The sequence below is a fragment of the Lactuca serriola genome, chromosome 7 (assembly GCF_051521515.1).
Source record: "Lactuca serriola cultivar US96UC23 chromosome 7, Lser_US96UC23_V15, whole genome shotgun sequence".
In the NCBI taxonomy this organism is placed as follows: Eukaryota; Viridiplantae; Streptophyta; class Magnoliopsida; order Asterales; family Asteraceae; genus Lactuca; species Lactuca serriola.
In genome coordinates this window covers 38,241,805-38,257,236 of record NC_136414.1, presented here as the reverse complement: position 1 = coordinate 38,257,236, position 15,432 = coordinate 38,241,805, and the positions used below count along the sequence as shown (strand labels likewise).

The 15,432-nt window shown below is 40.9% G+C and overlaps 1 protein-coding gene across 2 annotated transcripts; it reads right to left on the bottom strand.

Annotated features, from left to right (window-relative positions):
- Positions 1-440: 440 nt before the first annotated feature.
- On the bottom strand, positions 441-3,064 carry LOC145061809 (suppressor). Of its 2 annotated transcripts, none has more exons than XM_079009384.1 (4): positions 2,830-3,064; positions 1,737-2,371; positions 1,265-1,362; positions 441-750 (listed from the first exon to the last, which is right to left on the bottom strand). In XM_079009384.1, the coding sequence occupies exons 1-4, from the start codon at positions 2,909-2,911 to the stop codon at positions 735-737; spliced, it is 831 nt and encodes a 276-aa protein (XP_078865510.1). In that variant the 5' UTR covers positions 2,912-3,064; the 3' UTR covers positions 441-734. The 2 variants fall into 2 exon arrangements, with proteins under 2 accessions (XP_078865510.1, XP_078865511.1); XM_079009385.1 differs by having other exon boundaries at positions 1,255-1,362; positions 2,830-3,062.
- Between the last annotated feature and the right edge of the window lie 12,368 nt (positions 3,065-15,432).

Here is a 15,432-nt window from a genome sequence, read left to right as displayed (position 1 = left end):
GTATGTAAATCATTATTTCTATAAACCAATTCTATAATTTTATGGAGAAAAAGGGACCATTTTTGTATATTTTGTTTTTTTTTTTCAATTAAACAGGAACCATTTTCATAAGTTTAGGAAACATTTATGTAATTTTGTAAAACAAAAATACGATTAATATACCATTTCTGAAATGCAAAAGACCATTCACTATAACTCAGGGACCAAGGGACCATTTCTGTAATTATCCTAAACGGCAATAATTGTATATAACGTATAATAAACATTATCGGACAGTTTAAAAAAGCTGAAATTTTATTAGAAAATAGAAAATATTTACTTTATGGGGTTAATAACCTCAATTTCGATGAATCAAAAAGTCTTAAAACACATGATCATATCATATCATCTGATGTGTGATATAATAATCCATATTGGAATTAAAACTCCAACAATACAGCTACTCTGAATATATCGATTACTATAAAAGCGTATAGCCATGGACTTAACGCACCAACAACATATTTCACACACACAAAAAAAAAATAGCTCCATAACAACACACCCACAAAAATAAAACTGAAAAAAGAAAAAATATACTATTTGGTGTCATGAGAGAAAAAGAAAAAAAATATATAAGACAAAAACACAGTAAACAGTGAACAGAATTTGGTGAAGCTCTCTTCTTCGGGAACAAAACCTATGTTTTGTAGTTTGAACAAGATTCATGAAATGTCTAGCAACTCCATGGCTTTTTATATGATCAATTTTCTGAATTCAAGAAAACAAACGAGAAATGTTAAAACACAAATCTTGTAAGCTATATATATGAGTATTTCTTATTTAATGCAGAAAAACGACTTAATAGACAAAGTCAAGAAAAAAAAAAAGGCTTTTCCCCATTAACTGTTAAATCCCGACTTTTACAAATTTGTCCTTGTTTATTTTTGCCTTCCATTTCTTCAAATGTGTCGTCATTCTCTCATATTAGTGTCAAATGTCTAAAATACCCCATGGTAATTAATTTGTGTACTTTGAAATTTGAATGAAACCAATATTATTTAATTATACAATGTTTGAATTAGATTTGATGGTACAATCCAAGATCCAAACATATTTAACTAATTTTATAGATCCAGATCAGATCTATGTTTTTTCCATTTTAATATTTACATCAGTCACAATCACAGTCACAGTCACAGTCATATCAAACACAGTAGAAGGTCAGCGTGTCATGTAGAAAAATAATTATTAAGTTGGAAGAGAAACCCCCACCTGAAATTACCTCCGTGACCCTGCAAACACCTCGAACATTCCACAGCAATTTGTCCACGAAGTCAATTTTCTCTCGTCTAGTGAAATTGGAGGTGGATCTACCACTGCCTGCATTCATTTTCACAAATTTATAAATTTCTCAATATTTATATAAAATATTCAACCATAAAGATAAATCATCCACCACTCTAATTAGTCACTTATCTTTGTAAAAGAATTACTTCGCGCGAATTAGGGATAATTGCAAGAAATAGCAACTAACTTTCATTCACTTGTTTATTATATTTATAGCATCTTACTTTCATTTCTTCCCATTACACTACACAACTGTATTTAAAAAATCTGCCCGATTAAAGCAATGTCAAAAAAAACACAAAGAAAAGTATAAAGATATTGAGTAATAATTATAAGTTTATAACCCTAAATTATTTTCAAAGCTCACAAACAGAAAAGAGAAAAGAGTATATGGCATAATAGCATACCTGTTTTAGGTGTCTATCAGAGTGCTCAATTGTATCTGCATGATCTTTTGTAGACAATTCGACAACATCTTTTGAAACTGATTCATCTACACTAGAAATTGGGATTTCATCCTTCAAAGCATCTTCACTAATGGTAATCTGTTCTTCTACAGCTTCAGGAGTTTCAGGCGCAACTAATTCTTGTCTCTCTTCGTTCTTTGTTTCATCATACACTTTTACTGCCTCTTGTAATGAAGGATCGACAGGGTTAACTGGTTCAACAATGGGGGAAACCTCAGGTTCTACAACTTCATCAGGTATTGTTTCAGGCGAAGATTCAACTGCTGGAGCTTTGGTTTCATCAACTGGATCGACAATGGGGGGAATCTCCAGCTCTTCAGCTTTATCAGTTGTCTGATCAGCTTCAGGTTCAAGAACAACTTCTTTCTTCTCATTGGAATCCTCATCTGAATTATCACTAGAACTCGAACTACTACCAGTTGAGCTCTTGGGTTTCTCACCTGTTTCAATCTCAATATTAGTTTCTTCCCCGTTTGCGTCCTTAGATTTGATTTCAGATGAATCGTCTGCTCTGTTCTCCACCTCTACCGATGGATCTTGAGCGTTTTGGCTGTCCTGTGAAACCTCATTCTCCCCTGACAAGGTTGGATCCATTAGAGACGAGTAAGAAGACAATAATAACCCCTAAATTGAGCTTGAAATAAGCCCTAAAGAAGTAGACAATAGTTGATGGGTGAGCTGGTGAAACAACTCAAAAGTGCTAAAATCTACTCCTTTCATTCCCAAATTTATACTAAGATCCAAGTCCGACACAGTTAAAGCTTAGACCCACAAACCAACTTTACGAAACCAATTCGTATCGACAACGAATAGATGCAGAAAAAAATTGAGAGACAGATGTATAAACAGTTAAGCGCTAAACACGTTTAACTTTTCGCAATAAACTAATCAACACTTTTGAGCGAAATCGGGCCACACCCAACACACTGAAACACCATAAAAAAGATTGAATAGCAAGTGGGTTGGGTGTGAATCGTTGGATTAAAGCAAGAACATAAAGAAATAAGGAGAGAGAGTGAGGGTATGTGCGTACTCTGATGAGGGTTAGTTGTGGATGAGTTATTAACCTCCTTCTTCTTCTTGGCAGCTTTTCGCTTCTTAGCACCTGATGGCATGATTGAATTATAGAGATGAAATAGAGAAAGAGGAATTTGGGGATGGTTGTCTCCTCTACTTTGTCTCACTGTAAATCGCAAGTAGGGCCTTCAGTAGACTAATGGATGAATCTCGTGTGACGAAAGATTCAAGTTAAGATTAGTGCCACTGGTGCTTTTGGCAGCTTGCCGACGGTGTAGTCTTGTAGAGGTGGGGTAGGGTGTATGGGGGCGGGATGGGGATGTCTAAAATAGCTAAACCCATTTTTGTTAAAAATTAATTTAAAATAATAATTTAAAAGATATTATATAACAACTTTATGAGTTGATTCAAAAAATATACATATATAGTTATTTAACGAATCTATATATATATATATATATATATATATTCTAATAAATCAAATTTTTTATTAATTTAAATATCATCATATATAAGTCAGATGTCAAATGGGCAACAAACTGTATCGTTAAATCTTTTTGAAGATTATATCATAGATCTAAAAGATATAACATTGTTATGCATGATCTGTCAATGCATCAAGTGCAAGTAATTTTAAAATAATATTTGGTTCAATGGAAAATAAAATGTAATTCATCAATTTTTGTGAATTTTATTGTCCGTAAAAAAAAGTCATATTCCAACAATATAATATATAAAAAAACAAAAAACATATCACGTATCGTAACACAAACATAGTACTTTATAACAATATAAAAAACACATTTTATAATGGTATAAATAAAAATAGATTCAATAGTATATTGTCTTCATACCAATTATTACTTATTAAAAGCTATGTCCACAATCTGTTGTAAGTTAAATTTTAACAATTATGTCAATAAAAGTTATTTAGTGTTGTGTTTGTTGCGAGATAAATAATTAAATATATATATATATATATATATATATATATATATATATATATATATATATATATATATATATGGTTGATACCATTTTAATTTATACTGTTGAATGAAAATATATTATATATGATCGAATTCATACGTAAAGAACATACAAAAAATAAGCACGAAGACATACACAAATTATACGTCAAAACATAAAGAAAACTCGAATTCATACATACATATAAATAAAAAGAAGCAAGTAAGATTATTTATTAAGTTAACGAACGGAAATTTAAATAATAAAAATTGTATATGTGACATGACTCGTATCTAGAAAGTGTAAATAAAAAAGAACGAAAACTTTAAAAAAAATTACATTGTGTAACGTCCTAAAAATAAAACTCGAAAATTTTCATTTTTGATTTAATAAAAAATTAATCCAAACATTTTCATACAATCCCCAAAAAGATCAAAATATGTCGATACATCAAAAGATATTAGAGTAATTCTCAAAGTGCGGAAAAATATGGTGTGTGCTTTGGAATCATCCAGAGTTATTCTATTTCTATCCGGAAGTACCTGAAACACAAACTGAAAACCTTAAGCCCAAAGCTTAGTAAATTCCCCAAAATATCACACATCATACATAAATAAACACATATTTGGCCCCCGCCCCACATCGGGCCTCACCTGGCATCGAGTCCCACTCGGTCTCGGGCCCCGCCCGACTCGAGCCCGCTCGGATTATAGATCTGTCATTCATTAGGCCCCGCCTGACATTGGACCCTGTCTAGTACACATAATAACATATAAACATATAATCATGCTAACACATGCAATAACCACAAACCAATAGCATACAATACAATCACCGGGCCTCGCTCGGCATCGAGCCTCGTTCGATATACATACCAGCACATTACACTTGCAAGAATCATGCAAACATCTAGCATCCTATCATAATAATCATGGATCGGCATTGGTACCTTCGATCTGCTAAATACAGTGAGGAAACTCACTTACACTGCTAAATCTCACAAATAAAAACTCTGACCGCTGACCCGCTAAAATCTTCGCGCTATAATCACAAAATAACATCTGATTAATAATTGGACCTTACTCACACTAAGAGTCCAAACTAGGATAAAAGACCTTTTTACCCTTTACCCAACTTGGCCCAAGGCCATGACCCAAACCAATTGTCCAAAAACCCAACTTCCAAAAAAATCACCCAAAACCCAAATATGGCCCAATTTTCCAAATTGGTCTCAAATCCCTTTCATGGGCCTTCAACCAAAAGAGTACAATAAAATATCAACAGCCCAATAATAAAATTTTGGTGATGCAACAAGGCCCAAGACTACTAAGGTCCAATATATGGGACCATATCTGAGAATCCCATAATATAAAAGCACATTATTGAGTAAGCAAGGCGTACCCAGTTCGTACGTTCAGCGTACTCGCTTTAGGGCTTGTACGTACAACGTACCTGCTTGTAGGCCCGACGTACTCCACCAACTTGGCCAACTTTCACAATTCAGCTCTTAATCGATTAAGATTCCAACCCAAACTCAAATCTGACTTCCTTAAGGTGGATTATCACGTAAAGTTGCCAACTTTACGTGCATGCATGGCTTAATAAGGCTCTTAGAGCTCAAATGAGCTTAATAAATGACTTAACACATGCATAAGTTTATAAACACCTCCAAGCTTGCATTTTTATGGACAAAGGAGCCAAAAGGATACTAGATCTACCATCAATCACTTCTGTAGTGAAGCAAGAGGCTCAATAATTAAACCATGAACTCAAAAAGCACAAAATGGCACCAGACTAGATCTAAAAACATGGATTATCAAGATGGAATCTTTTTACCTCACATGGAAAGCAAATAAAGAGAAAATCTCATATCTTCAAGCTCCAAGCACAACTCCAAATGGTTCACTCCTTCTTCTCCTTCACAAAGCACCTAAAAATCACACTTTAAGGCTCAAACTCTCAAGATCTCACTTAAGGTTCAATTTTATGGACAAGAGGGAATGGAGGTTGTCTTAACATGACCTAGTGAGGCTATCACAATGTTTAAATAGGGTGCAATAGCCTAAAATTAGGGTTTCACTTAACCACGCGTATGTCGTACGTACCCTTTGTAAGCCCAACGTATGTGAACCAAAGGCGCGATCCACTTGGGCTAGTAAGCCAAGCATACCACCTAGTATGCCCCGCGTACTAGCTTAGAGGCCAAATTGCAAACTTTTAAATAACAAGGGTGGAATAAGAAACTTAATAAAATCTAAGTGTTACAATTCTCCCCCACTTGAATCAGACTTCATCCTCGAAGTCCGTTACACCGAATAGCTTCGGATAGTGCTCCTTTATCTCATCTTTCGGCTCTCAAGTCCACTCTGAACCCTTGCAGTGTTATCATTGCACCTTCACCAACTCCGCAACCTTGTTCCTCAAGGTTTTTGTATTTCGATCAATAATCGTCACTGGTCTCTCAATATAATTCATGCGGTCATCCACCTGAATATACTCCAATGGTACCACTGCGGAATCATCCACTAAGCACTTCCGCAACTTAGAGACATGGAACGTGCTGTGAATCTGACTTAGCTCGTCAAGAAGATCCAAGCGATAAGCGACCCGGCCCACCCAAGCCAATACCCTGAAAGGACCAATATACATGGGGCCCAACTTGCCCCTTTTCTTGAATCGTATGACACATTTCCAAGGTGACAACTTCAGGAGAACCATATCCCCCACCTGGAACTCTAAATTTGATCAGCATCTGTCAGGATAAATCTTTTGCCGACTCTGAGTTGTCTGAAGCCTACTCCGACCCTACTGAATCAGCTCAGTGGTCTTGAGTACCACCTCGGTACTCCTTATAACCCGCTGACCGACCTTGCCCTAACAAATTGGGGTCCAGCATTTCCTCCCATAGAGCATCTCTAAAGAGGGTCGATCAAGGATGGCGTGATAAATGTTGTTATACAAAATTCTGCTAACGGAAGATACGTCTCCCAACTCCCACCAAAGTCCAAAACACACGCCCCGGAGCATATCCTCTAATGCCAGAATCTTCTGCTCGCTCGGACCATTGGTCTACGGATGGAATGTTGTGCTAAAATGGATGCTAGTACCAAACTTATCATGGAACATCTTCCAAAACCTGGAAGTAAACCGGACATCTCCGTCAGAAACCACCGAAATCGATACCCCATGACGTGCCACCACTTCTGTGATATAAATCTCAGCCAATTTCTCTACAGAAATACTCTCATGAATCAGAATGAAATGCACGCTCTTGGCCATCCAATCCATGATGACCCAAATCGAATCCACTTCACGCACAGTCCGGGGTAACTTTGTGATGAAATCCATGGTAATATCCTCCCACTTCCATACAGGTATCTCCAACGGTTTCATCTTTTTATGAGCTCGTTGATGGTTGGCCTTGACTTTCCTGCAAGTCAAGCACCGCTCCACATACCATGCCACATCACGCTTCATTCAGGGCTACCAATAATCAGGACGAATATCCATATACATCTTCGTCGCCCCGGGATGAATCGAGAACCTAGAATTCTTCTCCTCCTCCATCATAACCTGACACACACACACTGCCCCAATACGAAACCCAAACCCACCGATGCATAGTCAACAACCCACAACTATCATAATCGAAGGAAGCCACCTAACCCACAATACGCTCACTCTTCGATGCTCTTCCTTCATAGCCTCAAACAGGGACTCATGAATCCACTCCAAAAGCGGAGTAATCACAGTCATCCTCAAACATATGTCTTTGATTGGAGCCACAATCGCCTTGCGGCTGAGAGCATCGCCCACCACATTGGCATTTCACTGGGTGATAAAGGATCTCACAATCATAATCCTTCACCACATTTGTAACATCCCGATGATAAGGTCATTCTAATTTCAACCCTATAATTTAATTATGTTGCATTTTGGTCCCTAAGTTCAAGAAAGTGTGCAAAAGGAGCCCTAATGGCATTGTTGTAATATTGGCCTTGGGAGTACACCATGCGTACGTAGTGTATGCCGAGAGTACTAGTTGGATCTGGTATTTCTACATCATTTGCAACCTTCCTAAGGTATACAGCTTGCGACTTTATTCCTCTAACATATAGATCTAGATTTGGATGTCTTTATGGAGTTTTTGGTCCCAAAAATGTTAGATCTTGAACATGGCATGTTCTTGACCATTAAGTTGTCCTTCCAGACCCTAGGAGGGGTCATAAGTCATAAAAATGGGTTCCAAATGGTTAGTCTTGTTTCATGCATCATTTAGACGGTCTTAACAGAATAATACCTTGAGTTAAGCACTTATTGGTCATGCTAAGTCATAAATTTGGAGACTTTATGACTCCTAAGAGTATTTTAGACATGGATCTGAATTTTGGATGTAAGAACATAAGCCATTAAGCTCTTAATGGAATTTTTGGGTTTGCGAAGGTACGCCCCGCGTACTCGGAGTACGTCTTGCGTACGAGGTCAACCACCCTGATGGTGACCAAACTATGAGGTTTCGTGTATGCCCAGTGTACCTCCGAAGTACATCCTGTGTACGCACCCTGAGTTGACTCGGTCGAGTTGACTCGGTTGGGTAAACTCGGTTGACCTAGTTGGTTTGACCAGTTGACTTTGAATTTGACCAAGTTTGACCTTGAGGGTATATTGGGTTTTTTATGGAAATTGGTCATTTGGTGGGAATGGGTGTCAGTTAGAGAGTTGGGATTCGAAGTCAAGACCTCATCAGCTTTTGTTCAGCTTGTGAGGTGAGTTTTCCTCATTGTACTTTCGGGTCAAAGGCACCAAGGTCGGCCCATTGGATTGTTATCCTGGTTTATCGTATGTTGGTATCCTGTAGTGATCTGTTAGATCTGTATCCTGATATATATGATGATGCTATGCTTAGTGATATATAAGATGTATCTGATTGTCTGGTGACTGGTTATATGTATGCTTATCTGTTATGTTTACGTCGACATGGTTTATCTGTGGTTAGGTTGAGGCAGACTATTGTAGACTGAAGACCAAGAGACACATGGTGTCTCAAATAGACTGAAAGCCTGAAGGGCGTACCAGTCAGGCCGAAGGCCCAGAGAACGTTCCAGATATGCTGAAGGCCTAGTGAGGTTTACCAATGATGTTGAAGGTTTTGTGTGCTTACCAGATAGACTGTAGCCGGTGGGGTGTTCCAGTCAGACTGAAGGCTTTGTATGCATGATATTTTTATTATGTTTATGTTATGTGTTGGTACTTTGGAGTAACTCACTAAGCGTTGGCTTACAGTTTTGGGTTATGTTTCAGGTACTTCAGATGATCGGCGGAAGGAGAAGGCTTAACCGTACACATCCTCATGTTTTTGAATAATGATTTCGGGTGACTCTGATGTCGAAAAACTTTTTAAAACTATGATTTTAAACAATCTGTGAAATTTATTGGTTTTAAAAAGTTTAAATTTCTTGTGGTTTTTATGAGCGTTACAACATCCAACCACCGGCACTACCTCATATTCAGATTTGGATGATCCATCAGGTACCTAAGGCTCTTGTGATCTGTGTAAATTGTACAACGGACCCCATAGAGGTAAGGCCGCCAAATATTGAGGACGAAAACCATAACCCCCAGCTCCAATTCATGCGTCGGATAATTCACCTCATGAGACTTCAGCTGCCTCGAAGCGTAAGCGATCACACGACCTCTCTGCATCAATACTGCTCCCAAACCCGTGATAGAAGCATCACAATAAACCACAAAATCCTCAACACCCTCCGAAAAGGGTCAAAATCGATGCCTCGCGTAACCTCTACCTCAAGGTCTCAAAAGTTGCATGCTGCTCACGCCTCCAGCGAAATGTAACAGTGTTCTTTGTCAAGCAAGTCAATGGAACAACTATCATGGAGAAATCTTGGAAAAACCTCCGATAATAACCTGTTAGACCAAGGAAACTACGAATATCAGATGGAGACCTCGGAACCTCCCACTGCATCATGACCTCGACCTTGACAGGATCGACCAAAATATCATTCTGATTGACAAAACGCCCCAGAAGCTGCACCTCGTGCAACCAGAACTCACACTTGGAGAACTTTGCGAAAAGTCTCTCCTTCCTCAAAGTATCCAACATTTCCCTCAAGTGATCCTCGTGTTGCTCATGGATCTTGGAATAGACCAAGATATCATTGATAAATACAATCACAGAGCGATCCAGCATCGGCCTGCATACGCGGTTCATGAGATCCACGAACGCGGCTGGAGTATTGGTGAACCCAAAAGGCATCACCACGAGCTCGTAATGACCATAACGAATTTGGAAAGCTATCTTCTGCATATCCTCCTCTCTAACCCTCATCTGATGATAACTCAATCTCAAATCAATATTGGAAAACCAAGATGCACCCTGAAGCTGGTAAAAAAGATCATCAATCCTCAGGAGTAGATAACGGTTCTTCACCGTTACCTTATTCAGCCCCCGGTAGTCAATGCACATACGATGAGACTCGTCCTTCTTCTTCACAAAAAAGATCGGTGCTCCCCATGGAGAATTGCTCGGTCAAATGAACCCCTTATCTAACAGCTTCTGTAGTTGTGTAGACAATTCCTGCATCTCAAGAGGAGCCAACCGATAAGGTGCTTTGGCTATCGGAGCCGCACCTAGAACCAGATCAATCATGAACTCAACTTGCCTCTCTGGAGGCACCCCAGGAAAATCCTCTGGAAACACATCGTGATAATCCCGTACAATTGACACATCAGCACGGTCGCCTTACCCTTTATCCAGGGTATCCATAACATAGGCGACAAATTATGAACACCCCTGCTGAATATAGTGTCTGGCCCTCGCTGCTGAACACAACATCGACCCACTTTGAGCTCTCTCTCCCTGAACCATTAACTATCCCCCACTTGGGGTTCAAATCCAGACCAAATTCTGCTCACAATCGATCACCCCTCCCCCCATTGGGGCTCAGCCAATCCATACCCACAATAACCTTTGTTCCGACACAAAGTAATATGAACCAAATCAATCGTATACTCCTCACTTGTTGATGTATCCCATCAAGAATACGTAAGGTATAACGAAACCGTCAATTTGATAGAAGGCTTGGGCAAAACTCGGTGCACGCCAAACGCCACGTCCTCGCCCTCGCCCTTCACAACACCGTGTTTGTTTTTTTGGCGCTAAAGCTAGCGTCAAGACAAAATAGTACCAGTCATCCTCCAAAGCAACAGGTGTAACGCAGGACGCTGACCCCTGGAAAGCTTGCACCAATAACAAACAGCCACTCACGGAGCACGATCCACCAATCGAAAGCCGTCAGTCCCTGCCATACTTGAAAAAGTAGAAGATATGGTAAGGGTTCTATCCCCCGATTCCAGGTATAAAAAAATCCCTTCTCCTTAAGAGAGGGGGACCAACATACAACATTAACCCTTTGTCTCATTTTTCCAAGTTGTCAAAACTAGCCCATGGAAGGAATTTGGAGCAAATGAGTACGTTGGGCGTACTGAAGAGTACATTGCGCGTACTCAAGAGCATGCTCTTGACGCGGATGCTACCCAGTACGTTGCGCGTACCATAGTGTACGTTGGGTGTACTGGGCTCAGTCATGAAACACTAAATGAGACTTGAGCACTATAAAAGGAGTGTTATGGCCTCCATCCCAGCCACCATTTCCAGTGAGTGAAACCCTAAGAGAGCTAACCCTTCGTTCTAAGCTTGTGTGTGTGTTTTGAACTTGAAAGTGTCTTTGTGTGCTTGTGAAGAAGAAGAGAGGGCCTTGAAGAAGAAAGATTGGAGTCCAAGCTTCTAGATCTGAGCTAAGCTAAGTGGGGAACTTCTATCAAAGGTAAAAAGCTTCAAACTTTGCCACTCTTTGGTTATGAACGTCATATAGGAGCATTTTTAGGGTTTAAGTCCCAAAGGTGGAGACTTTTTGAGCAAAGGAACTCCATGGACCTTGATATACCCCATTTCAGTGTATTTTGTGTTGTAGATCCATTAAAATCCAATCTTGGACGTTAAGATTAAGTCATGCATGAGATTAGGGCATAATGGGAAAAGAGGATATGTATTTGAAGTGATTGGTGACCTTTACAGCCATGCAAAGGCTTAATGTAACGCCCCATCTCTGGTATGTTGTTCCTGTGGCATTTATTTAAAAGTTTCATTGAGGGACTCGGCGAGTCTATGGCCTGACTCGTCGAGTAGGGTCGAGTTTTGTGCACGTGTTAGTCGGCGACTCGGTGAGTCCATATTCGGGACTCGGCGAGTCTGCCTGCCTGGAAGAAACCCTAAATCCCCGGGTTGCTCACTATTTAAGCAATGCTATGTGCCCCAAACTCGCCTCCTTCACCCTCAGAGAGCTGTGAGAAAACCCTAATCCATCCCTTATTGTTTTAAGTGCTTTTGTGTGTGGATTTTGAAGGCTTGAAGAAGAAGAAGAAGAAAGGAGCAAAGAGAAGAGGTGTAGAGCAAAGATCCAAGGGCAAAAGCAGAGTTCATTGAGGTATTTCTCGGATTCCTTCTGTTTTATGCTTTAGACCTCCATTAGAACTCTTCTAGGGCTAGTTTGATGCATTTTCCAAGCCTTATAGTTGTATGGGTGCCTTAATAGGTCGAGATATCCCTAGATCTGTTCATTTAGTAGTTGTAGAGCCCGGATCTATTGCCTTTTGATGATGCTTTGCATAAGAACCCTAGATCTAGCCTTTATTATTCTTTTTGAACCTTATTATCTTCTTGGTCGCTTATGGGCACGTAAAGATAGAATCTTTACGTGCTAATCGAGTTAAGGAACCCCATATCTATAAGTTTCAGACGCTGGATTCAAGCAGAATCGAGTTTAGAGTAGCTGCATGGATGTGACTCGGTGAGTCAAGTCGCGAGTCCCGTTTTTCCCCTTTTTGAGTGATGTCGAGTGGAAGCCTGTGAGTACTAGAGTGGACTCAGTGAGTTGGAGGGCAGACTCAGTAATGGAGGGACTCGACGAGTTGTTCATACAACTCGGCGAGTCCAAGGCAATCTTCTTAGCTCAAGAACAACTCGTCGAGTTGTTCATATGACTCGGCGAGTCGGATGAAGATTGTCTGAGTTCTTGGATCGAGAGGGTACTCGTTGAGTCGATGCCATACTCGACGAGTAGCCACGAGTAGGGTTGAGAAGTGAGACTAGAGACTCGGCGAGTTGGCGGCCCAACTCGGCGATTCAGGTCAACTGTGGGTTGACTTTGACCGAGAGAGTTGACTTTGACCAAGGGTAAAAGAGTCATTTTACCCCAGTGCAGTGTTTAGCATTTGATTGAGTGTGTTTATGGACTTGTAGCCGGGGAGATACCAGAGCAGCAGCAGTTAGCTTCCAGAGCCATTCACACAGCAGCCAGTTCACGAGGTGAGTTTCCCTTTAGTAGGAACGGGTCTAAGGCCACAATGCCGGCCCGTTCAGTTAGCCGTAGTTTCTGGACTTCGGTCCAATGCAGTAGCTAGTATGTTTGACGCCTCCGTGGCTCAGACGGGATTTATGTGTTTATGCTAGTTGATATGTTTATGCTATGTTCAGTCAGCTTCGGACTTCGGTCCGATGTAGGGGACCGAGGTCCCAGTCAGCTTCGGACTTCGGTCCGATGTAGGGGACGAAGGTCCCAGTCAGCTTTGGACTTCAGTCCGATGTAGGGGACAGAGGTCCCAGTCAGCTTCGGACTCCGGTTCGATGTAGGGGACGAAGGTCCCAGTCAGCTTCGGACTTCGGTCCGATGTAGGGGACAGAGGTCCCAGTCAGCTTCGGACTTCGGTCCGATGTAGGGGCAAGGCCCCAGTTAGCCCGGACTTCGGTCTGATGCAGTGGGCAAGGCCCAGTATGTGCTTATATGTTATTATGTGGTATGTGGTAGTTTGGGGGAGCTCACTAAGCTTCGTGCTTACAGTTTCAGTTTTGGTTTCAGGTACTTCCGCAAGCAAAGGGAAGAGCTCGGGATGATGGCATCGCACACACCACAACTTCAGTTTTGTCCTGGGAGTTGATTTAGTTTTCTTGATATGTTTGGATACAGTTGTGATTCATTTTTTCTTACAGTATTCTATCATGGTTTTTGAAACACGCATCATATGGTTTTATTATGTGATACTCAGTCTCATGGGTTTTGTTATAATAAAAATCGAAATTTTTGGGTGGTATTTTTGGGTTGTTACAAGTTGGTATCAGAGCCCTGGTTTGAGGGATTCGGATACACCCCCAGGTGCATCTGAACTCAAACTAAGGGAAAGATAAAAAGATTTTCAAAAAGAAAAAAATGTTTTCGGATGAAATTTTGAAAAGCACTTAGAAAGAAAAGAATTTTTAAACAAGATAAGGGTGTGGTGCATGCGATCAGTCGAGCTCAAGTAAGTACTCCCAAATTACCAATACAAGTTTTATTATTATGATTAATTGTTCCAGTTTCAGTAGAACAGCATGCTAGTATAGGACTAAGGATCTAGGAAGATGCCTTATGTGCCTGCTATATGTGTTACAACTTTATGAGAATTGCATGCTAGTATTGAGTAGACAGCAGTAGGATAGTCTGTTTAGGTTATGCCTGGTAGCGCGAGCTTAGCATTGTATGTTAGTGTAGTTCTCGTTATAAGAATAGTTTTGCCTGAGTATGTTTCCCTTATCCGAATGCTGCTTGCTTTGTGCTTTGTGGGACTCTGAGTGGTGGGAGTTAGCCATTAGGAGAATACGTCACATCACATGTGAGCAGGGTTGAATAATCTTAGAGTGCTGGGTTTGGCCATATTGCGCAGCTCTTGTCTGAGTCCAACCGTTGTAGGGACGAGTCTTTTACTCGAAGGATTATCCGAGCCTCATTGCATGTGATGGTATTCAGGTGGTGGCTAATTAGCATTACAAGGAGGCCTTCAGCAACTGAGGACTGGTTTGAGTGGAGTCAGAGATTTCCCTAGGGCAAGCCTAGGATGAGAGTAGCAAAGATCAGTAGTAGTAGAAGTGACTTGGTGGAGTCAAGGCAGTTCTTGAGGAAAGTACGGATAGATGTGGAAGGTAGTATGGGTCCGTACTACTGAAAGAAGAGGATCCGTACTCGAATCAAGGAAGGCCGAGACAAGACCAGGAAGCTAGTAGTAGTATCAATGATCCCTTGAGATATTTTAGTTTTCTGATGATGCTATGATGTGTTTCAGAATGGTGGTTTTGCGTCCGAGGACAGCAGCCGGCAGTGGAGGTGCCGGGGAGCGATCAGGATCAGGCTCGGGGGACGAGCGCATGGATGAGCAGACCAGAGAGTTTCTTTCTTCAGAGATTACTCATATCATTTTAGAGCAGACTCCTGTGATCTTCGGTTCGATCAAGGAGGGTATCCTAGAGCTGATGGATGAGAGGTTGGGCTCCTTCCGTGCCGAGGTGGCGGCCATGATGGGGTCGCACACACTTACGTTCAGGGAGTTCAGGGCATGTGGAGCTCCAGACTATCACGGGGCGCAGGACCCCATAGCGAGTACTAGATGGTTGGCGGATGTGGCCAATGCGTTCCGCACTAGCAGGTGTCCCGAGGGGGACAAGGTCAGGTTGGCGTCATGTCTTCTGAAAGACAGGGCACGGGATTGGTGGGAGGAGGTCGGACATACCATTGGAGATGATGCAGCGTTGGATGCCATGACC

Bases quoted from the DNA above. Each gene is read 5' to 3' on its own strand.
- LOC145061809 (XM_079009384.1), bottom strand. From the start codon at position 2,911: ATGCCATCAGGTGCTAAGAAGCGAAAAGCTGCCAAGAAGAAGAAGGAG. The intron at 2,372-2,829 runs GTACGCACATAC...CAACCTTGTCAG, and splicing joins CACAACTAACCCTCATCAGA to GGGAGAATGAGGTTTCACAG. The intron at 1,363-1,736 runs GTATGCTATTAT...AAATGAATGCAG, and splicing joins CTGATAGACACCTAAAACAG to GCAGTGGTAGATCCACCTCC.